The sequence below is a fragment of the Sorex araneus genome, chromosome 3 (genome assembly GCF_027595985.1).
Source record: "Sorex araneus isolate mSorAra2 chromosome 3, mSorAra2.pri, whole genome shotgun sequence".
NCBI lineage: Eukaryota > Metazoa > Chordata > Mammalia > Eulipotyphla > Soricidae > Sorex > Sorex araneus.
Genome location: NC_073304.1, coordinates 154,294,375 through 154,316,775, shown reverse-complemented (window position 1 = coordinate 154,316,775; position 22,401 = coordinate 154,294,375). Strand labels below are relative to the sequence as shown.

Sequence of the window (22,401 nt, the reverse complement as noted above, 5' to 3'; positions counted from 1 at the left end):
CCTAGGTTCAGCAAGAAGTGGACCCGTGTGCCTGAGGTGCCCATCTTGCCTGCCTTCTTCATTGGGTCCGTCACCGTCCTGATGCCTCCCTCTGACAGTTTCGTGATGCTGGAGGTGGGGCCCCAGCCACCCGTGTCCAGTCCCCCTGAATGGCCTCCCTACAGGGGTGGGGGGCTAGGAGGACCCCCAGTGCCCTTCTCAGGGTGCACCCCTGAGTTGCAGCCAAGTCTGGGGGCCCTGCCTGGGAGGCTGAGAGCTGGGTTCCGGAACACCCCCTTCTATTGGGCGACCCCAGTGGCTGACAGACCCCCCCACACCTCTTGACAGAACTGGGAGAAGGGGGTCGTATTCGTGAATGGCCAAAACCTGGGGCGCTATTGGAACGTCGGGCCCCAGAAGACCCTGTACCTCCCAGGGCCCTGGTTATATCGGGGTTCCAACCAGGTGGGAGCACTGGTCAGCCTGTCCCCACCCCGGGACCCTCCCCCTGCGACCCGGGTTTCCCTGGGAGGCGGTTGGGGGCAGGGCTGGGCCCCTCCCTTCTCTGCAACCCTCGTGGGCCCCGACTGGCGGCCTTTCTGCAGCTGGTGGTCTTCGAGGAGAAGCTGGCCGGCTCCGTGGTGCTGTTCTCTGAGACCCCGCACCTGGGCAGGATGCAGTACGTCAGCTGAGCCAGTCTGCCATGCTTCTGACTGGCGTCTAGAGGAAGACCCGCAGATGCCCAGCTCACCGCTGGGGACCCGCCTTTCTGGGCTTGGGAGGAGGAGGGGCAGGTCCACGGGGGGAGGGGGAGCCCCCTGGAGCTCAGGCAGGCAGCTGATAGCCCAGCCCTGTCTGCTCCAGTCCGCTTTGCCCACGAGGCCCCTCCACATTTCTGAAACAGGGCACTGCCTCACCCTCGTGGGCTTGGTCCTGGTGGTGCCCCCCACCCACCAACACTCACCCCACTTCCTTCCCTTCTACCAGCATCTGAGGGCACCGCCCAGCAGGAGTAGCAGGGACCCTCGGACTGGCGCCTCCAGGAGGGTTTCGGGGTGCTTGGGGGGACAGGAGGGCACCCCTTCGCAGGAGCCCCGCCCTCCAGGGTGCTGTGGGAAAAGGGCAGGTGTGGGCGTGGTCACGCCCGTGGACCCGGCAGCACCCCACTTTCACAGCGGTGGGGCTCATGGGATGGGTGCAGTGATTGCGCTTGGACTTCCGTGAACTGCAATAAAGCCACGTTGGCAGCCTCTGGGGTCTGTCCTGTGCACCCAGCCAGAGATGAGCTGGGTGGGATCTGGAGGGCCCTGGGTGGGGAGTACCCTGGAGAGGAGAGAATTCCGGGGAGCAAGGCAAGGGGGAGCAAGGCAAGGCTTGGGGATCATTCTTCACTGATTCTTCACTTCTGGACCTGGCCAGAGCCCTCAGCTGACCTGCCAGGGCTGTGACCTCTCGCCATGAGCTGTGGGGACAGCTGTGGGGTGCTAGCTGAGATCATGGTCTGGAGGCGGTTCTAGGCCTAGAGGAGTTTTTCGGGGGGATTTCCGGACCTGGGTGTTTTTCCAGGCTGGGGGTGTTCAGGGCCTACAGGAGCAGCTCTGGTCCTGGGGACTATCAGGGTGCCCATCTCCCTGGAATAGACAGTTCTTTTCTAGGGTGTGACTCCCCACACCCCAAGTCTTCAGACACCCTCATGTCCACCCTCACCAGCCCTGTGCTGGACCCCCAAGCAGACGGTTCCAAACGGATTCCTGCTTAGCCTTGGTGCTCCTATTGGGGGTCCTGCCCACCTCCCACCTTTCCCAGCCTTCTGCTCCTGCAGATGTCAGGGACCACTAGAGCCCCCCCCCCAGGAGACCCTCTGTTGTGCTTGGCCACACGGGGACCCCATGGGCACTCTCTCCACCTCCACAGTCACATGCCGCACCCCCTCCACCACATGGGGCCTCCACAGCCACAAAGGGGACCCCCCACAGCCAGACAGGGCCCCCTGTGGCCACACAGGGTTTCCCTCCATCATCACGTGGCCCCTGCATGGGCGCACGGGCACCCTCCACAGCCAGAGGGGCTAGCCCGTTCTGCCCCTCTGCCCTGGGGACAGTGGGAGATGTGGCGAGGTCCGGTGGGCAGTGCAGTGGGCAGTGAAGAAGTCAGGCGTGAGGGGGGTTAGGGCTGTTAAAAACCATATCCAACTTTTAATCTCCAAAACAAATTAAACACAGTTAAAACAGACCTGCTGGCCCCTGACCTGCCCACACCCAGGACCTGGCCTCACCCTGCGCAGGAACAGGGCAGGGGCCCCGGGCGGGGAGTAGGGACCAAGCCCTAACCCAGCGGGGAGCCGAGCTGCCACGGGCCCTAGTTATAAATAAATACTCATGCAGCTAAGGGAGTTAGGGGAGAACTGAACTAGCACGGGCGTCCCCCAAATAAAAACAAGGGGAAACAGCACCCCCGGGGTGCGTTTCCTGCATGCAGCCCCGTGTTTGGGCTGCATCCAGGCTGCTATGCGGGAGTCCCGTGGACAGGGGGCGCCCGCTCCGGCCCTTTCTCGGGAGTCCCGTCCCAGGGCTCCCATCTCCCGCAGGCAGGAAAAGCAGGTCTCTGCGCTGGTCTTGACCCCCGGTGGGTTTAGCCCTGGTGAGGAGGTACAGGGGCGGTGAGCGGCCGTTTTAAGGGAAGTCTGCTGCCGTGGCCTGTCCACCAGGAGAGAAATTGTGCTTCCGACTGCGGGCGCAGCGATCAGCCACCAGGGGGCGCAGCGGGCCGAGCGCCGCCCCAGAGATTTCCGCCCGGTTTTGCAGCTGGAAAGATGATTTCTGTGCGGTGTGTGGTGCTCATGTCCGGCACCTAGCCCGGCCCGCATCCAGCACCTCCCCGGGCAGGCAGGATCATAGGCTTGCCCTGCACCCCGCCTCTGCCCCTTCCTGGCCCACAGTGGTTTTTGCGAGCCCCCTCCCCACCCCTGGGAAGGCTGGGGGAGATCAGCTCCTGCTTCCCTCCTCCCCAAGCAAGGAACACGCTTTTGGGGTGTGGGGCCGAGAAGGGGGTCGCTCCCACCAGGACCTGGGGCTCCTGCAAGACTGCGCTCTGGGTCAAGGCGGGTCAAGGCCAGCCAGATTCTGCTCTGGACGCAGGACCCAGGTCAGCTGGGGGAAGCTCGCTGGGTGTGCCCTCTGCTCCCTCAAATGCCCTGGCCCGGTGTCCTAGGTGGGAGGGTGCCAGGCTGGCCTTCCGGCCCCTGCAGCCTGTCACCCACAGACAGGCGGTAGCACCCAGCACGGCAGGCCGGCCAGCAGGATCTCTCCCCGCGTGACAGCGTCTCTGCTTGAGTCCTTGTCTCTCTCCTGGCATCAGGCTGGGCTTTCTCTGGGACATTTTCACTTTAATTTCATTTCCTTTTCGACAGGGCCCGCACCCAGCGGTGCTCTGGGGCCTTGTGCACAGGAGATGGAGCTGGGAAGCTCCCAGAACAGCAGAGTGTGACGACCTTTCCTGGGGCGCCAGGAGCAGGGCCTGAGGGCAGCTCCTGTGGGAAGCAGAGGGAGGGGACAGTCAGGCCACGCCCCCGTGGGGTCCCTCATTCTCTTCTGGGCCCACACCTGGCAGAGCTGGGGGGTCTGCGCTTGAGCCACATACTGTGGTCCTGGAGTCCCTCATGGGGGTGGGGGTGGCAGGTACTGGTAGCACCCCCACCTCCGGGCAGCACCCCACCCCCTTAGCTGCTAATGGAGGAGACAAAACAAGCCAGTGTGGTCCGACAGGCACTGGGCAGCAGATACTGGACAGGTAGGAGTGGACCCAGGTCTCCCCACATAACTGTAGACCTCACGCCAGACGTGTTTTTTTTTTTCCCTAAATGCAAAGAGCTGACATGCAGACATGCCGTGAGGCTCACAAACCAATCTCCCAGACGGAATCAACGCTGCAAGCTTTGTGTGGTGAAGCGTGTTCCCATGTGAGCAGAGAAAGTCTGGGCCGTTCTGGGCCCCTAGTGCCCAGCACCGCTCAGCAGGCGCCTTTCTAGCTCGGCAACAGGCACCTCCTGGACCAGCTTCTAGCGAGGGCTTCCAGGACTCAGAGAAAAGTGGGAACACGTGGTCGGGGTGGCGCAGTGAGTGTGAGGCCCTGGATGGAGTCCGGGCACCCAACATTCAAAAGCTTGATGACTGAGTGGCAGGCAGTGGGGCGGGGCTGGGAGAAGGGAGGCAGAGATAATATGGCAGGGAGGGTGCTCGCCCTGACACGCCAACCCTGGTTCGATTCCTGGCACTGCATATAGTCCCCCGAGCCCATCAGGAGGGATCCCGGAGCTGTGCTGGGTCGGGCCAAAAACCAAAACAACAACAACAACAAAAACCCAATTGTGTTCGGGAAGTAGTTCTAAATGCTTGAGTGCATGTACACAGCCTGGGTTCAATCCCAGAGCACTAAACCAGGAGCAGTTCCTGAACACCACTAACTGTAGCTCAAAAACAAATGCAGTGAGGGAAAAAAAATACTGACTACACAAGCCTTGCTCTCAGCCATTTTATAATCAGAGAAGGGAGGGTGCAGTGGGGGCCAGTCGGGGCTTGGGTCTCACACTGGCCACAGGTCACCACTGAGACAGCCTCACTCTAGAGTGCTGATGCAGTGCCAGCACCCCAGCCTGACCAGCAGGCCCGGGAGGAAGGACTGCGAGCATCTACACCAAAGTGCCCTGCTCTGCTCCTCAAGGAGGGCTCTGGAAGGGGGTCTTCCCAGCTGGCCAAGTAGGGGGCGTTGGCTTCCGCGCTCGGCTCCTCCTCCAGCCCTATCTGCCATTCCCCACAAAGGCATTGAGGGGAGGTGACTTCAAGGGCTGAGTGCAAGGCTTGCATGTGGGAGCCCGGGTGGGAGTCCAAATTGTATGGTCTGAGCACCGAGCCACGAGGTGCTCAAAGTCTTGGAAAACGAAAAGCAGCCGATTTCTACCGAGGCCACCTGGCACTGGCCCTGGCCAGCCCCATCCCACTCTGCCCCTGCTGCCTGGCCCTGCCCTCACTGTCCAGCCCCGTCCTCACGGGGGTGGGCCTTTCTCCCACTCCAGCCCCGCCCACCACAAAGTAGCCCCTCCCCTTACACTATCCCACCCACCACAAAGTAGCTCCTCCTTCCCACACTAGCCCCACCCTCCACAAAGTAGCCCCTCCCTCCCACACTAGCCCCGCCCACCACAAAGTAGCCCCTCCCCTTACACTATCCCACCCACCACAAAGTAGCTCCTCCTTCCCACACTAGCCCCATCCACCACAAAGTAGCCCCTCCCTCCCACACTAGCCCCATCCACCAGAAAGTAGCCCCTCCCTCCCACACTAGCCCCGCCCACCACAAAGTAGCCCCTCCCTCCCACACTAGCCCCGCCCCAGCCACCCAGGCTGTACCTGCTTCCAGGGCTCAGATCTCCACTGTGATGTCTGTGAAGCCCTTTCTGCCCTCGTTCACCAGCATGGGCTTTTCTGTCCGCGTGTGCCACACCAGGATCTGAGTGCGCAGAAGCACAGGCCATGGGCGTCTCCCTGCGTGCTTCCTGCCCACCAGGGCAGATATGTCTGGTTCCTCCCACGACCTGCCCCTCGTTCTCACGATTCTCCTGAATTCTCCTGAATTCCAGCATCTACTGGGAGCCCAGGCAGTAACATGACGCCCCCTGCTCCCCTGCAGCTCCTCGGGGTTCCTCCACCCTGTTCACTGGTTGCTGTGCACAGAGGGCTAAGCAGACTGTTCAGTGCTCAGCCACGCAACCGCTGGGCCCAGGCCAAGGCTCTGGCTGCAACAGGGGCCCTGGAATATGTGGGGACAGCTGGGCAGAGCCCCTAGGGTTGCTGCTCTGACCCCTGTTAACTCAGGGGTGGGGTGCCTGCACCCTCACGACCATCCCCTGAAAAAAATTGGGCAGATGTGTCTGGAGACATGGGTTTCAGCAGAGTCTCTCCACGGGGACTCATGCCCTGCCTGGTGGCCAGACTGCTTGGTGGCATCCAGCTGGGCTGGGTATGAGGAGAGAAACATTGTCCCCGCAAGGGGACTGAGGGTTGTGACTGAGGGTTAGTGGACAGGGATTGTGGCTTTGCCCGGGTTTGATCCCCAGCACTGCGTGGTCCCCTGAGCACTGCCAAGAGCAACTTCTGAACACAGAGCCAAAAGTAGTCCCTGAGCACCGCTGGGCATGAGTATTAAAAACAAAACCCAAAACATAAAGAAGGATTAGCTGCCACAAGCAGGGGCCCAGGGCCAAGCATGGTAGCTGGCGATCACTGGGCCCCAGTGGAAGCGAGGGGCACACTGGGGACAGGAATGAGCGCCCAGAAAGGGCACCATGCTGAGGCCAGCTCACAGGGGTCCGGAGTGTCTCCAGAAGTCTCCTTGTTGCTGCAACAGCCCAACAACCCCCATCTCTGTGCGGAACCACCCCCGGTCTCCGTGTGTAGCCGCCCCCCGGTCTCCGTGTGTAGCAGCCCCTCAGTCTTCGTGTGGAACAGCCCCCAGTCTCCGTGTGTAACAGTCTTCCTGTCTCTGTGTGTAACAGCCCCCCAGTCTCTGTGTCTGACATTGGGGACCCAGGAGGTGGCAGCGGCTCTAAGTGGCTCCTCTAACCAGCAAAGCCTACAGATTTTCCTGGAGCAGAGGGTCCCAGAGGGATCTGACCTCCTGCATAACCAACGACCCCTCCCCCTCAATATGCCTCCAAGCGTGTGTGTTGGCCATAAACCCCATGGAGCACAGCCCTTGGAGTACCAGCACCCCAACTATGCTTTGCTGACCACCTAGGGGCTGTTGGGGGGTGGAGGAGTCAACTCAGGGCCCCTTTCCCCTTCTCTCTCTTCTCCCGCCTTATAGGGCCACAGTGGCCGCTCACCTTGGTGCAGTTGGCGGCCTTGGGCTCCAGGTCGCTGAGCGTGACCAGCTCTCGCAGCAGGCTGCTCTCCTGGTAGCCGCCCTTCACGCCCCGCAGCTTGAAGTAGGCCTGGCTGCGCTGCAGGATCAGCCGCAGGTTCACAGCGAAGCCCGCCATGTCGATGGCGAAGGGCCGGTGCGGGTCGAACACCGTCTTCCAGCCAACCACCTTCCCCGCCCCGTTCACGCGCGGCGCTTCGTACCGGAGGCCGCCCACGAAGGCCACGGGCCACACGGACACCCTGCGGGTGCTGCGCATCTGCAAGCGGGGTAGGGGTCAGGGCACCGACCGGGTCAGAGTCCCGCAGACCGGTGCCTTGGGGGGCGGGGGCTCTGCGCAAGTGCCCCCCAGGACGGCCTTGGAAAGAGCCTGCTCCCACGCTGGTCAGCACCCCGCGCCCCATATCCCGGGGCACTAGGAAGGACCCGAAACCTGCCCAGGGAGCCCCAGGACTGCCGGGTGCGGTGCCCGCCCGGCCTCTACGCTTTGGCCCCAGTTGGGGCGGTTGTCGGACCCGTGGGGGAACTGCCCTGCCGGCCCCGCCCGCGACCTGCCTCTGTGCAGCCCCCACCTCCTCGAAGAGCTCCAGGCTGTAGGTGTTGTCGTCGTCGGCGAAGTACACGACTCCGGGCTGGCTGGCGTTGCGCGGGAACGTCTCCCGCAGCCAGCGCAGCGCCAGGTTGCGCTGCATGGTGCCTCGCGGGATGCGCGGGTCGTGCGTGTCCCCATGCAGCTTGTAGTTGCGCGGCGTCTCCACGTGCAGGTGTGTGTAGTTGAGGCCCGTGTCGCGCAGGAGGCGCGCGGTCAGTGCTGTGCGGCGCGGCGCATCCTCCACCACCAGCCAGTGGACGTTGGGCACGTGCAAGAGCGTGTGCGCCAGGCGCGTCAGCTCCGCCTTCTGCACTGGACGGCTGTAGGTGGGCGTCACCACGTGGATGGTGGGCAGCGTGTCTGACCACGGCGGGGGCCGCGTATACACGTACTCGGTGCGCACCACCTCCACGATGTCACGGTCCGACATGCAGTACTCCCTGGGGTCCGCGCCTGGGGGAACGTCGCGTCGGGGATCGCCGGCGTCACCTGCCAGGGTGAGGGCAGGAGGGAGGGAGAGCACTGGCCTCAGTTCTGCAGGGCCCCGGCAGGCAGCCCTCTCCCTCTCCCTGTGGAGGTGCAGCCTGCCATGGCCACAGATTGTCCCCCGCTACCCCGAGACAGACATAGCCTTCATCTCCCCTGCTCTCGGAGATGGCAGCCCTGCTTCCCACAGCTGGCGGGGTCTGGTATGACAAGGGTCTCATGCACCCGTGGCAGAACCATCTGCAGGTCCCAGCTCTTTGTTCACTTCGTTTCCTCCCTGGCTTTTGCGAGAGCATTTCCGTCCCTGGCTCGAATGTGGTATTGGAAATTCCTACTTGGCACAGAGAGGAAAGGGGCCCAGACCTGCTGGCTTCCTCGGGTCTCCTGAGCTGCACTTTCTGGACATGCTTGTGGTCACCTCTGAGACTCATTGTACCTGGTGCTCACTGTGGAGCCCCCCTATCTTGAGACCATGGGGTACACACTGTCTTGTGGCCTTTGGTGGCATGCAGCGTGGCTAAGAGGCCCCTTTCCTTCCTGGAGGCAGCAGGGCAGCGTGTGACCATCCTGGCCTGGCTCCTGATACGCTCTTGGGAGTCCAAGTCCTGGTCAGGGGAGAAAGGGTCCCCGAGGTCTGGAAAGTCTGAAGGACAGGCCCTGTGGTCTCTATGGGAGGGGAAGAGGCAGGGACAGGCCTGGACATGGGCTGGGACCCTCCAGCTCTGTAACTCACTGACTTGGGTACTCATGGGGGTGCCCCAGTCACTGCAAGTGCTGTGACATGCTGCGGTTAACACCTCTAACGTACCAAACTGGCCAAACTGGCCAGCGAGTCAGTGCCAGAGACCACAGCCACCAAAGGAGGATCTGTCTTTGGCTTACATGGAAGGGAGCCCTGCTCCAGCCTCACCCCCCACCCCCCCCCCCCACACACACACACAGGGAGGGCCGGTGGAGCAGTCCCTGAGGTGTGGGTGACACTGTCCATCTATCCCCCACCCTCCTCACTGTTGTCAGCCCTGGAATGGCTGCTTGTGGCACGGCAGCCAGGGAACCGGGTTGGGACAAGTAGGCTGGAGCTGGGGTGACGGACAGGACATGGGCCTCGTGGGTACTTCCCAGAACATGGGGGGCTCATGGGTACTTCCCAGGATGCGGGGGACTCATGGGTGCTGCCCAGGACGCAGGAGGCTCATGGGTGCCTCTCAGGACATGGGGGACTCCTAAGTACTGCCCAGGACGCAGGGCTCACTTGTCCTGCCCTCTGGGATGCCTCGGAAACCAAAGCGGGAAAAAGAGAGAGAGCCAGTCCTGACCTGTGGAAGGGCTCCCTGAACTAGTCACGTGGGGCTCCTCCTCCCCAATGACTCTCCCCTGACCTCTGTGGGGTTTGGGGGTGTCAGAAACCCACCAGTGGGAGCCCCTGACTTCTTTTCACTCTCCAGTCCCTCTTGGCGTGCTCCAGGGAGACAGGCTATTCCGCCTTGCACTGGGCTGAAGGTCTGATGCCAGACGTTTCTGAGGCACTTTCTGCAGCTTCAAGTGACAGACTGGATTGGGCGGAGATGCTTCGACTCCCTTAGGAGGGTTTCCTGGAAGCAGTGTCTAGCAGGAGCGGTGGGGACTGGGAGGGGTGTGGAGAGGACCAGAAGGTCACTGCAGGGAGCAGCCTCCACCAACTGAGCTTCCTGGATGTAGCATGCCGGGGTCCAGCTCACTGGGGTCCCCAGACTGTCCTGCTCCACAGCAACCCAGCACATTGCAAGGGGGACTGGGGCTCTGGGGTGTTGGGTCTGTGTGTGCATGTGTGCGCGTGTATTTCTATATGTATGCATATATGTCTCTGTGCATGTGCATGCATATTGTGTATGCATATGTGTATATATGTGTGCCTGCACACCTTATGTGCAGGTATGCGTGCCTGTGTATGTATGTGTGTGCCTGTGTATGTATGTGTGCCAGCCTATGTGTATGCATGTGTATCTTCCTGTATATATGCATGTCTGTGCATGTATACATGTGTGTGCATCTGCATGTGTGCATGTGCACATGTGCCTGCCTGTGGATATGCATGTGTGAGTGTACACCTGCCTATGTGTGCATGTATGTACTTATATGCCTGTCTGTGTGCCTATCTGTGTGTATGCATGTATGTGCACCTGCCTGTGTGTACTAGCATATGTGTTTGCCTGTGTGCATGCATGTATGTGTATGTCTGCCTGTGTATACATGTGTGTGAGTATATGCCTGCCTATGTCTGTATACATGTGCATGTATGCCCATCTCTGTGTACATGCATGTGCCTGTGTGTTCCTAAGTTCCTATATGCCTGCCTGTGTGTATGCATGTGTGTGTACCTGCCTGTGTGTGCATTGTGTGCACCTGCCTGTGTGTACATGTGTAATATGTGTGCCTGCCAGTGTGTGTGCATGAGTAAATTAGAAGGAGGGGCACCACATGACAGGAACTAAGGAGTTAGGGGCAGGGTAGTGGCGGCCTCTGGACAGTCCTGGGGTGTCAGCGGGAAAGGCCATTTGGAGAAGGGCAGAGCTCTGGGCTGCCCGGGGCCCAGGGCTGGGCCTCAGCCCTGTTCTCACCTTCCTTTCCATCCGGCCTGTGCTTCTGTTGTCCGCTCACCACTGAGCAGCCCCCAGGGTGACTCCAGCTGTGTCCAGGGCTGTTCGGGGCACCCTGTGCTGCTGGGGACACGCTCAGCCTGCCCAGCGGTCTCTGGCCTTGCATATACCCTCCTGAGCAGGGCAAGGTCAGGCCCGGGGGTGACAGTTCAGTATCCTGCTGGGCCCTGGGTCTGCCTGGAGCCTTCTATCCCGCAGCAGCACATGTCACCTCCCGAGGGCTGTGTCATTCCCCAGGGCTCCTCCACCCTGCCATGAGTGAGAAGAAGGACCAGGTTGGCAGGGCTCACCCCTATGTCCAGCCAGCAGCGGCGCGATGGTGCTCTGGTGCCAGACAGTGATGAGTAGTGTCCAGGGTAGGACGATGAGGACGATGGCCAGGATGTCCCGTCTCTTCGGCATCTCCACAGCTGGCTGGGTCCACAGCTCCTCATTCCCTGAGCAGCGGCAGGTCGGGAGAGGGGTGCCAGGCCCGCAGCAGCACAGGGGAGAAAAGAACAGAAATGGGCCCTGCCGGCCAGCGTGGGGGGGCTGGGGAGCCGAGGGCGGCCAGCAGGCCCGCGCGCTCACAACCCACCCATTGCCGAAGCAGGTCTGCGGGGCCGGCAGGGTGCGGGGCTGTGGAGGGCGGTCAGGAGCCCGGTGAGGAGAGCACCTGCAAGAGAGCATGGGGGGCAGGGGCTGGCAGGGGCCTGGGGGACGCTCTGCAGGGGCTGCTGCTGGCCAGCCGCATCCTGCGGTGTCTCTGTCCCCTGGGTCCTGCCTCTGTCTCCTGCCTCTGCCTCTGTCCCCCTGGGCCCTGCCTGTCCCGGGTCCTGCATCTGAGCCTCCCCAGCTGTGACCTCTGTCCACATGGCCACAGTGCTGGTGCCCCAGAACCAGCAGGACACAACACAGGTTTAGATGCACCAGCCAGAGGCTCATGGGCGGCGCCTGCTGTATACACAGTGCCTGGCACAGACCCAGGGCAGACGCGGGCGGCACCTGCCATATGCGTAGAGCCCGGCATGTCTTGGAATAGACATGGGTGGTGCGTGCTGTGTAGACTGCTTATGCTCCACAGGTCACTCCTGCGATTGTCCTTCTGCCACCTGGATGGCTGGATGGAGGAGTCAGCTGCATTGGGTGAGGACAAACAAACGGCTCTAGGCTGGGCCTGGCAGGAAATGAGCCAGTGTCCCGTTCTGTGAGTCAGAGATTCGGTGGGACATGGACAGGACGGGGCTCGGGGCTGGGCATCGGCCCGAAGGTGCCCATGTCCTCCACACGCTGCCACCACCCTGGGCCTCCCTCCCGTTTTCCTGGTCACATGGTTGCTGAACCCCCTCAGAACTGTCCCTGGGCCCAGGACAAGCTTTTCATGGCTGACAGGCTTTTCCTCTCTCCAAGCAGGTGTGACCCCTCGGGAAGTAGAGTGGCACCCCAGGGGACACAGCCTAGAGAGCCTCAGCCACACTCCGCAGGGGACCTCAGGCTCACCTGAGGACAAGGACAGGAGGCTGGCCTGTGCGGAGCTTTTGGGGTGGCCTCAGCCCTTCATCTCAAGCAGGCTCAGTGGAGGAGGGGCCAGGTGGGTGTGGGCCTGTCCATCCCATGTCCAGTCCCTTAGGAAGATGTGCGCATGTCCATCCCCAGTGGGTGTGGGCGAGTGCACCCCCTCAGGAGCAAGGGGTGACTCCAGGCTCCAGGTCTGGCGCTGCACCCAGGACGCCCTCCTCCCCAGACCCACCCCCATCTGGGGTGTCAGCTCCAGAGGGGTGCCCCCAGCTGGGTCAGGCTATGTTCTGATCCCTCCTGGCATTCTGGACAAAACATACATGACAGGGGGGTTGAGGGCGAAAGCTCTAAAAATAAACTTAGCAATAAACCCAGTTGTGCATTAATTACTCTGGAAGCCATTATGCTTGAAAACCCCATAACTTTAATGGAGGCTATTATAAGCATACGAGCAGCTCAGAGCTAATTACCCGGCAGTTAAGAAGCAGTGCAGAGCCCCAGCCCCGGAGGAAGCCTGCTGGCCAGCAGGGGGTGCTGTGGGGGAGATGAGAGCAATACAGAGGTGAGGGGGGTATGTGGGCAGAGGTGAGTGGGGCAGGAGTGTGTGGCAGAGGTGAGTGGGGCAGGAGTGTGGGGAAGAGGTGAGCTGGAGAGGGGTGCGGAGGGTATGGGTGAGTAGGGAAGGGATGTGGGCATAGGGAATGGGGGGCAGAATAAGTAGGGCAGGGGTATGGGTGTAGAGATTACTAGGGTTATAGGCTAAGGGGGGGCGGGGTGTGAGGGCCGGGAGGCAGGCTGATACTATAGGCCATGCCCAGTTTGCTGGGGTCTGCCTGCAGGGAGCAGCCCCACCCTGCCCACACAGTGCCCATGTGGCCCCGCCTTTGCTCAAGGAAGAAGGGGTGCATGGGGAGCCAGCACGGCCGGCCCAGGATGACTGCCCCCCCCCCCCCCCCCCCGTGTCCAGAGAACTGCGGCTCTCAGCCTCCAGGAGGGTGGCAGGGAGGGGGAGGGGAGGGCGAGCAGCAGGCGGGGAACAAACAGCTTCTGTCCTGTGGGAGCCTGAGCCCGGTGGGGGGTGGAGGCTGGGGGTGGGTGCCTCAAGCCTGGCATAAGCGCCCCTGGGGTGTGGGAAGCAGATCATGGAGCAAAGCTGCCCAGGCTCTGGGGCCCAGACGGCCCCTCTGAGAGGGGAGCTGGGGCCTGCGCTGGTTCTGCTGCCCACTGCCACTCTGGTTAGACCCTGCCAGGCTGCCAAGCCGGGGCCAGTCACTGCCACCCAGTTCCAGCAGTGTGGACCCTGCACGGTCCCCTGCAGTTACTGCCCGTCCGAGTCCAGCAGCGTGGACACTGCATGGTCCCCTGCCCCCAGGCCCGTGCAGGATGAACAGTCTCAGCCCTCTCCATGCCACACCCCCAGCACTCTCAGGCACCCAGCCTCCAGCCATTACGGGGCGCCTCCTAGAAGCAGGGTGAGGTGCCCCCGCCTGGGCATGCCAGCCCCACATGGGCCCGCCAACCTCGTCTCTCTGAAGGCCAGTCAGTCTTCTGTGGGTCCCCAGGCCCCGGTCACAGCTGGAGGCATGGATGTCCTGCATGTGGCATGGGGGTGGGGTGGGGTGCTGAGGCTTACAGGCCGAGGAGAAAAGGGGGAGGTCCAGGTAGTGGAATCAGTGACCACTCACGGTGGCATTGGACTCTGCTGGGCCTCAATACCCAGTGTGTCCTCAACACCCATACTGCAGCTCCCCGCCTCCCCTGCCCCTTGCTCCGGCCTGTCTCTGCCCACCCAGCTGCCCAGGGCCCTGCGGGCAGCCACGCTGTCCATGCCTGCTGGCACTCCTGGGGCTCCAGCCCGGAAGTGAGGCCAGGAGCTCCCACCTCGCCCGGCTGGTGCTCGCTCTCGGCTTGAGCAGGAGGCGGGCTGCGTGCCAGGCAGGATGGCACAAAGGGGCCTTTCACGCGTGTTCTCTCAGCCCAGCGGCGGCAGAACATGCAGCCTGGTGCTGCTCTGGGCTCCACCCTCTCCTTTCCCTTTGGGTTTTTCAGAAACGGGTCTGGGAGGGTGAGTTGGTCAGAACTGAGTGTGGGGTTTGGTCCTGGGTGCTGGCCAGAGTCCAGGGGGCCCGTGAGTGACACACTGGTGTTCCTGGCTCCCGAGGCTTGGAATTGAGGCCTATCTTCAGATCCTGACACCCACCCCCACCCTGGTGCAGGGAACCAGGTCCCCATGGGGTCACCACAGGGGGTCAGCGGGTCCTCTGCCCTCAGCAGGGCCGGGTGCCGTGTGACCCCTCGCAGGCCCCACACATGGGCCGTGGGGAAAGTGGCCCTGAGTCGGTGGCTGGTATCTCCCTGCCTGTAAAGTGGAAGTGAGGACAGATGCCAGGTTGTCACTGTCCCCAGCTGCCTGGTAGTGTGGCCCAGCTGGACCTTACTCTGTCCCGTTGTGGTCGATGGTCAGAGAGCCAGAGAGGGGCGGGTGCAGCCTGTCACCTTCCTGCTCCACACCCACAGTAGCAGGGAGTTCTGGGCCTCAGTTTCCCCATCAGCAGCGCAAACTTGTACAGCCCTTCTGTGGTCTGGTGCCCACGTGGCACAGCCAAGGTGACTGCACCGTCCTCCAGCAGCGGCCTATCCGCTCCCCTCTGTATGGGTCTGGGGGGCGGGGCAGAGCTGTGTGGACACATCCCAGGGCTCAGAGCCTATCCCCAGGCCTGGAGCTGCGCCTCACTCTGCCCCTCTGGCTTAGGACTCTGCATCAGAGCAAACCGGCGCCCTCAGGACGGCTCGAGGGGTCCCGGCTCCTGCCCCCTCCCCTGCTCTCCCAGATCCCCCCCTCCAACCAGTCAAGTGGGGTGTGGCCTCCAGCCTCAGACAGGGCCAGATTCAGGGTGCCCCCAGCTGCCGCCAGCAGTGCTGCTGCTCTGGACAGAACTGTGCAGCTGCCTGCACCCTGCCTGGTCCCCCAGCCCAGCACCTCCCACCTCTGCCTCAGTGTCCCCCACCCCACATGAAGTCTGGTGCGGGAATAGCAAATGCAGGGGCGCACACACAGGGGCTGGGGTGTGGGGGTCTGACTTCTGAGGGTGGGGGTTTGGAACAGGGTGTTCCTCTGTAGGACTGGCCAGGGGTCCCTCCTGGGCCCAGCAGGCTGCCTAGTGAGAACCCTGGTGGCTGCTCTTAGCTCCCCGGCCTGGTCTTAGGGCCCATAAGGCGGGGGCAGCTCACAGCCTCGACTGCGCTGGTCTGGACTCGTCCTGCAGGAGCAGCCCTGGCTGGCCTGATGGGGCCTGCAGGAAGTGACCCTCAGGAAAGGCCAGGCAGACTGAGGGGTTGGTCCTGAGACGGGAGGGATGTGGGGGCCCTGGGGGCAGGGGGGTGGTCAGAGGCATCGGTGCAGTGACTGATGCGACGCGTCCAGCTCTCAGGGTGGAGATGCTCCCCTCACACCTGGGATCTGCAGAGAAGGTGAGTGTGGGGCGGTGGACCCAGGAAGGGCGTGTGGGCTCATGTCTTACACATAGGCCCGGCTGACCCCCACAGGCTCCTGAGCACTGTTAGGCCCAAACAGAGGACCTATGGGTCTAATGTTCTAAGCACTGCAGATGGGCCCGCAGGTCACCAAACAAAAGCAATTAGTTGACACAGCCTGGTTTGTGTGGCATGGTTCTCTGCTTTGGGGCCCCACTCAAAACGATGCTCAGGGCGTGCTCCTGCCTCTGTGCCCAGGTATCACTCCTAGTGGGGCTTTGGATACCAGATGGGGAGCCGAAGTTCAAACCCATGTCAGCTTCACACAGAACAAGCACCTTATGCACTATACTGCCCCATGACGTGTCATTTTAAAAATAACTGTTATGAAGCTCAGCAGAGAGACTGACTGTCTCAAGGGCTCAGACACTGTAGGGAAGGGTGAGCTGGTAGGACAGGGGAATAGGTAGTGAGGAGTGAGAGGGCAGGAGGGGAGAGCAGACAGGAAGGGGTGAGTAGGGAGGGACAAGTGGGGGAGGGGTGAGCAAGCAAAGATGGGTGAGTGGGGAGGGGTAAGCGGGGAGGGGTGAGCAGGCAGGGAGGGGTGACTAAGGAGGGGTAAGCAGGCAGGGGTGAGTAGGGAGGGGTGAACAGGCAGGAGTGGGTAGGGAGGGGTGAGTAGGCATGGGTGAGTAGGGAGGGTGAGCAGGCAGGGGTGAGTAGGGAGGGTGAGCAGGCAGGGGTGAGTAGGCTTCCCTGCTGCAGGGTGGACACACCTGTGTGAGCTTTCCAGGAGCTGGGATGCCCCCTGCTGGCCCATGAGTCTCCACTTGCTGAACAAACCTGGGAAGCACAGCTCAGGGGCTGCCCAGGGGCCTCCAGGAACAGCGGAGGAGTTCACGCACCACACATGTGGACACATGTGACCGGCACACAGACATGCGAGCACAGTGCGTGGGCACCTGCCCAGGGGGATGAGACCCACAGACCAGCAAATATGAGAATGCCCCCACACACAAGAACAGAGGTGGAGATGTGAATATGCAGATGTGAGGGTGCTTGTGTGCATACACTCACATGCAAACACATAGGTAGATGTAAGGGTGCCATGTACATGCACACACACATAAATAAACACGTATGAGTGAATGCATGCATGCATGTGAAGACCCAGGTGTGCGGGTTCGTTCATGAACATATGTACATGTAAGCACAGATGTGAGGGTGTGTACACACTTGCACATGTGCAAACACGTGAGGGTGTATCCATACACATATGTAAACACAGTGATGTATGTGCATTCACATATAAACACGTGAGGGTGCACATGTGCGCATACGGCAGTCTGTGTCTTGGGCCATGGCCTGGGGAGGGGTGCAGTGCGAGAGCAGCTGGCACCGTCCTCGGAGAGAGATTTACGGGAGGGAGAAGTTAATATCGACAGGTGGTGAGTTAGGCGGGCAGCGCTTCAGCCTGACTCGGGAACCCTCTGACGGGAGAGGAAATACAGCGCCTGGGAGGCGTCTGTCAGCTCAGCGCAGTGCCTGCCCGCCCCTGCTGGGGACAGTCCTGTCCCTCCGGGGTGCTGCTGGGGTGGGCCTGGGCGGCACACGGAGAGTTGAGGTCCAGTCCCAGGGTGGGCAGGCGGAGCACACTCCCCTCAGGGGGCACGGGGGTCGGGGTGGCTGACTCACGCTGGGCCCTGTGGGACAGAGGCCCCAGTGACAGCTCCGTTTATGCCTCCTTCGGGCTGCCCGCCTGGAGGGGTGGACAGAGAAGGGTCGTCCCAGCCTGGGGCCCTCGATGGGCACTGGGGCTGTGTGGGTGGGGCAGCCTGAGGTCTTGCCCCAGGCCGTGTCTGCAGAGAGCCCTGGGGGACGGTGCTTTAGCAGGGATTTCCCCCGTGGCTCCTGCTCCTCCACGGGATCAGATTTGGTTGCCTTGTTATCACCACACTCCGCTGTGGCCAAGGCTCTGGGCAGTGCCGGGGACCCTGCGGTGTTGGGGTGGAACCTGGTGCTTAGCTGCCCTGTGGGCTCCTGCACAATGACAGCAGCCAGGACCTGCCCTCATGTCCTGCCCCCTCCAGGATGCCCTGCTGGGCTCACGGTGGCCTCCTGGCTCTCTGTCCTCGGACTGGAGGTAGGGGAGCCCATCCGGCCCACACGCCCTGCTCCACCTCCGCTCAGCAAGGAAGCCCAAGGAACTGCTCTTCGCTGAGGACAGAGCCAAGGAGAGGAGTTCCCGCATCTCTCCCTCTGCCATGCCAGCCCAAGGGTGGGTACTCATCCTTAATCTCATCTCAGGGGCAAGCAGGATGAGTGACAGCCACACTCACACCCCAGGCAAAGAAACGAGCCTTCGGGAGACAGATGTGAGTGAAGGCTGATCTCAAACACCCCTGCCCCTGGCTGCGTGCTGAGCATACAGGCGGCCGCTCCATCAGCACCAGCTCTGTGGCTGGTGAAATAAATGAACAGAGAACATTGATTAACGGCGACTCACAGCAACTCACACACAAGCTCTTGTCCTGTTTTGGAGAGGGCAGAGCTGAGACCCAGAGAAGTTAAGTCATGCCCCAAGATCACACAGCCAAATTCAGGAGGTGGGTAGGGAGGGTGAGATGGAGAGAGAGAGGAGAGGAGAGAGAGCGAGAGAGAGGAAGGGAGAGAAAGCAGGAAGAGGGAGAGAGAGAGGGAGAGAGAGAGGCAGAGGGAGAGAGAGAGAGAGAGAGAGAGAGAGAGAGAGAGAGAGAGAGAGAGGGAGAGAGGTGATTTTCGACTCATTTTCAGCTGCAGACTGGTGAGAAGGGGAGAAATGTTTCCTGGGCCACACGGCAGAAATAGGAATCATCATTTATAATAAGAATGTTTATGGGGGCTGGTGAGAAGCTCCAAGGGCTGGGTACAGACTTTGCAAGCAGGAAACCTGGATTCAAGTCTCCAGAACGCCATCAGTTATCCTGTGAGCACTAAGTCAGGAGCAGTCCCTGAACATTACCAGGTATGGCCTCCAAACCAAAAATAAGCTAAAAACAATACATTAGAAAGAATATGGCTTACTATTTACATATTGATGTGTTGTCATAGTCCCCATACATGATCCTGGGGGCCCCTAACAGTAAGCAGCAAGAATTTTTGGGGCCAGAGTGATAGTACAGTGGAGAGGGCACTTGTGTTACATGTAACTGACATGGGTTCAATCTCCAGCATTCCATATGGTCCCCTGAGCACTGCCAGGAGTAATTTTAAGTGCAAAGCCAGTAGTAACCCTTGAGCATTGCCATGTGTGGCCCCCAAGCAAGCAAACAAAAAAACAACTCAGAAACAAAACAAGAAACCTCAGGACTTCCTCACTGCCGGCCAGCTCTGTACCAGACGGTGGTGATGCCTCTGGTCTCCAGCCCACAGAACCTTCTGGGTCTGTGCTCCTGACCTGGCCGAGGGCTGCCACGGGGCAGGGGAGCTGCAGGGGTTGAAAGGAACAGCTGAGAGCTGAGCTGGGAGAGACACTTACTCGATCCAGCAGCCGATAAAGGAGGCGGTGGAGACTCGGCGGAGAAGGTGCCTGCAGCAATCAATGCCAGGTCCCCTGTCTGCAGCCGGGTCCCACACGGTCTCAGCCTTCTAGATCTGGGACGACTATTGCTTCCTCTGTGTCCCCACCCCACCCTTGGGCTCCATCACTGACTGCAGGACCCAAGAACCTGCATGTGGGAAGATCATTTGGGGCCATGCAGGTTCTCCACCTGGGGGCTGTGTGGTGGCGAGGCCCTAATTCCTGCAGGCCCTTGGCTGGAGGCTGCCCGCCTCGCTGCCAGCCTGCGTACCCAGGAAGCACTGGCTCATTTTAATATTGGCTTGAGCTGGACCTCATTAGAAAAGTAAATTTGCTGTGGCTGCAAAAAAAAAAAATAAAGCAAAACCAGCAACCCACATAACCCTCCCGAAGCAAATAGAAACCCTGATTGTGGATTATTATTGGAGGGTTCTGTGTCCAGCGCTGGCCCTGTGCCTGGGATGCCAGCCCTGGGCTGTACCAGAGAACAGGGTCCTGCGTGAGCTCAGCCTGTCCACTGCCCGGCTCTGGACTATGTGGGAGTCTCCTGATTCTCTGGACCACCCCGCAAACTGCGGCGAGGGCGAGGACCGCTCATTAGACACGGACACGTTCCCCGAGGGGCCTCAGGACTGTGCTGAGGAAGGCAGGTCCAGGGGCCTGGGCAGGCCTCGAGCAGACAGAGAAATGACCACACAGAGTGTGGGGTGCGGGGGCAGGAGCGGAGAGATTGGGGAGGCCAGGTGACGGCCCCCTCTGACTCTAGCACCACCCTGACTCCAGGAGGACATGGACACAGACAGCTGGCATGGAATCAATGGTCACTGAGTGCCATAAACGGGGCCCCTGCCTCCTGGGCCTGGAAGGAACCAGGGCTGTGGGCTTCTCCCCGAGTTAGGAGGGAGCCTGCACGCCCGCAGCTGAGCACACTCCACACTCCTCTGCAGGGGCCCCGAGACTGCCTGGAGGCCTGGGGTGCAGGAGGCAGGTCGTTCGTACCTTCCCCAGGCTGGGCTCCCCAGAGAGGTTCTGGGGGGATGGATGAGGGACCTGGAATGGGACTCCTCGCAAACCCCAAAGCCTGCCCCTGTGTTCCTGTGAGCCCCGCTCCCTAGCTCATCAGGATCAGGGACCCCCTCCCCAAGAAACTCAGCTGCTTCACTGAGGACCACAGCAAGCCTGGGGACCTCAGGATGGACCCCACCCCACATGGGGCTCCGGGGCCCTCCGAACAGCCACTAGGCCCCAGCGTCACCCTCTCAGCTGCTCTTCGGCCTCTGCCCGGCCCCGCTGGAGGGCTCTTGGCTGGCGCAGCCCCCACTTCCAGCCCAGGTGAACCAAGCTGCCCCGACTCCTCGAGCCCGGCCTGCCCCCACACAGGGCAGCCAGCGCTGCTGACCCCAGTGCCACGTTGGGAAAAGCCAGCCTATTCCAGAGGTCTGAGTCACGAGCACGGGCGACATATTCTGCCCAGCACCATGAGAGCTGCCCACCGGCCTACACTCCAGGCATACGCCAAACCCTGCAGACGGGGCCCAGAGCGGGCTGACCAGTCGCTCTGCTCCTGCACCGTGGAGCCCTGTGCTCCCAACTCCAGAGCTCCCTGCCTCCCTCTGCCCCCTTGCTCCCACGGAGGGGGCTGAGCAAGGCCCTTAGGGGACACTGCGTAGATGCTGGGCAGAGGGAGACTTCCCTGAGGGTCTTGGGGGGGCTTCACTCACCTGGAGGGACTTGACTCTGGGCTGGGAAGGCGACTAAGGGGAGGGACGAGGGGCTCTCTGCACCTGTGTGTCCCTGAGCAGAAGAAGGGAGCAGGAGGTGCAGGTGACAGATGTCCGAAAGCTCTAGAGTGCCAGTCCCCTGCCAGGATGGATGGAGCCCTGGCTCCCCGTCCTGGCTCAGAGTGAGTCCCAGGGGGCATGCACAGGCATCCCTCCCCAGTCCCTTTAAGCCATGTCTGCCACACAGAGCCAGCTAAGGTTCCCAACTTGCACCCATACAGGGAACCCCACAACAGAGGCCCCCTCTGGCGCACTGAAGATCCCAAGACCCCCAGCACCAGCCTCTATGCAAGAACCCCACGGGACAGTGCACGGCTGGGCCTGACGCTGCTCACCAGTGCGGGGGGTCAGTGTGTGCTGTGTGCGAGTGTGTGTGCATGTGTGTCATGTGTGAAAGGCAGCCGTTGTGAAAGGCAGCCCATGGCTCAGTGGCCTGGTGCCAGGCTGTCGCCCCCTTTCCTGGCTCCGTGAGACCCTGTGCTTCCTCCTGGCTGCAGTCCCCTTTCTCAACTTGTTCACTCCCACCTCAGGCCTGAGCCAGAGCAGGGGAGCCGGGGAGCTGCTGCAGCCCCGTTCATGCCCCTCCTGAAGGTACCACGGACCCTCCATCACCTGCCTCCTCCCAGCCCCGCAGCCTCCCGGTGGAGCTGCGGGTCTCCGGTCCCCTGAAGAGAGTTAACTTGCCAGTGCCGGCAGCCTTGGAGCCAGGGATGAGCGGCTGAAAGGCGAGTGTCCGGGTGCTGGCCCGACTCCTGCTCGGGCCACGGGAGAGCCACCTGCTGGGGCTGGAGAGGGGCCCGCGGGGAGGGCAGAGCCGAGCAGCGCCGAGCGGAGCGATTGTTCGAGGCAGCCGAGAACCGGCGACACCCGCGGCTCCAACGCGGCGGCCGAGGCGGGCGGGCAGCGCCGGGCTGTGTGTGGGTCCTGCGGGCGGCGGCGCCTCCCAGCCCCGCCGGGTTCTCGGCCCCTCTTCCAGCTGCCCCCGCCGCGCTCACGCACACACACCCGCGCGCACACTCACACTCCCGCACACACAGACCCGCGCACACGCGCGCACGCACGCACCGGCACGACATGGCGAGGGGACCGCGGGGGCGCGGGCAGGGGCTCCGTGCACCGGCCGGGCGCGGGGCACTGACCTGCGGCGGCGAGTCCTGAGCGTCCCCGGCGTGGTCCATCGCGGGCGGCCACCCCTACGCCCCGGCCCCGGCGCCCCCCGGCTGCCGGCCCGGGCCGCGCTCGCCTAGGTCCGCGGGGGCTCCCGGGCTGCGGGCCCCCGGGGGCCCCTCCATGGCCGCGGGCCCCGCGCTTTCGCCCTGCGCGGCCCCGGCCCCGCCGCCCCGGCCCGGCCGCTCTTCGGGGCGCAGCGAGGCGGCGGCCGAGCCCGGAGCGCGCGGGCGGGCGGCGCGGGAGGCGCGGGCGGCGCGGGGGGCGCGCGGGGGCGCGCGGGGCCGAGAGGGGCGGCGGGAGCCGAGCGGG

At 62.2% G+C, this 22,401-nt stretch overlaps 2 protein-coding genes across 6 annotated transcripts in view; one reads left to right on the top strand and one right to left on the bottom strand.

Annotated features, from left to right (window-relative positions):
• GLB1L2 (galactosidase beta 1 like 2) overlaps positions 1 to 806 on the top strand; it is a 33,364-nt gene extending 32,558 nt beyond the window's left edge. Inside the window, exons 17-19 of the mRNA XM_004614164.2 lie at positions 6 to 114; positions 328 to 444; positions 585 to 806. Coding sequence (XP_004614221.2) covers positions 6 to 114; positions 328 to 444; positions 585 to 671 — 313 coding nt within the window. The 3' untranslated portion in view covers positions 672 to 806. The remainder of the gene's footprint in view (positions 1 to 5; positions 115 to 327; positions 445 to 584) is intronic.
• A 1,339-nt stretch (positions 807 to 2,145) lies between these two features.
• Positions 2,146 to 22,263, bottom strand: B3GAT1 (beta-1,3-glucuronyltransferase 1). 5 transcript variants are annotated; one of them, XM_055132939.1, is made up of 8 exons: positions 22,062 to 22,263; positions 11,596 to 11,727; positions 11,189 to 11,266; positions 10,902 to 11,048; positions 7,470 to 7,978; positions 6,860 to 7,156; positions 5,385 to 5,484; positions 2,146 to 3,508 (listed from the first exon to the last, which is right to left on the bottom strand). In XM_055132939.1, exons 2-7 carry the CDS (start codon positions 11,618 to 11,620, stop codon positions 5,398 to 5,400), a joined length of 1,143 nt encoding a protein of 380 aa, XP_054988914.1. In that variant the 5' UTR covers positions 11,621 to 11,727; positions 22,062 to 22,263; the 3' UTR covers positions 2,146 to 3,508; positions 5,385 to 5,397. The 5 variants fall into 5 exon arrangements, 4 of the variants coding, with proteins under 4 accessions (XP_054988914.1, XP_054988916.1, XP_054988915.1 ...); XM_055132941.1 differs by lacking the exon at positions 11,596 to 11,727 and adding an exon at positions 12,091 to 12,215 and having other exon boundaries at positions 22,062 to 22,179; XM_055132940.1 differs by lacking the exon at positions 11,596 to 11,727.
• Between the last annotated feature and the right edge of the window lie 138 nt (positions 22,264 to 22,401).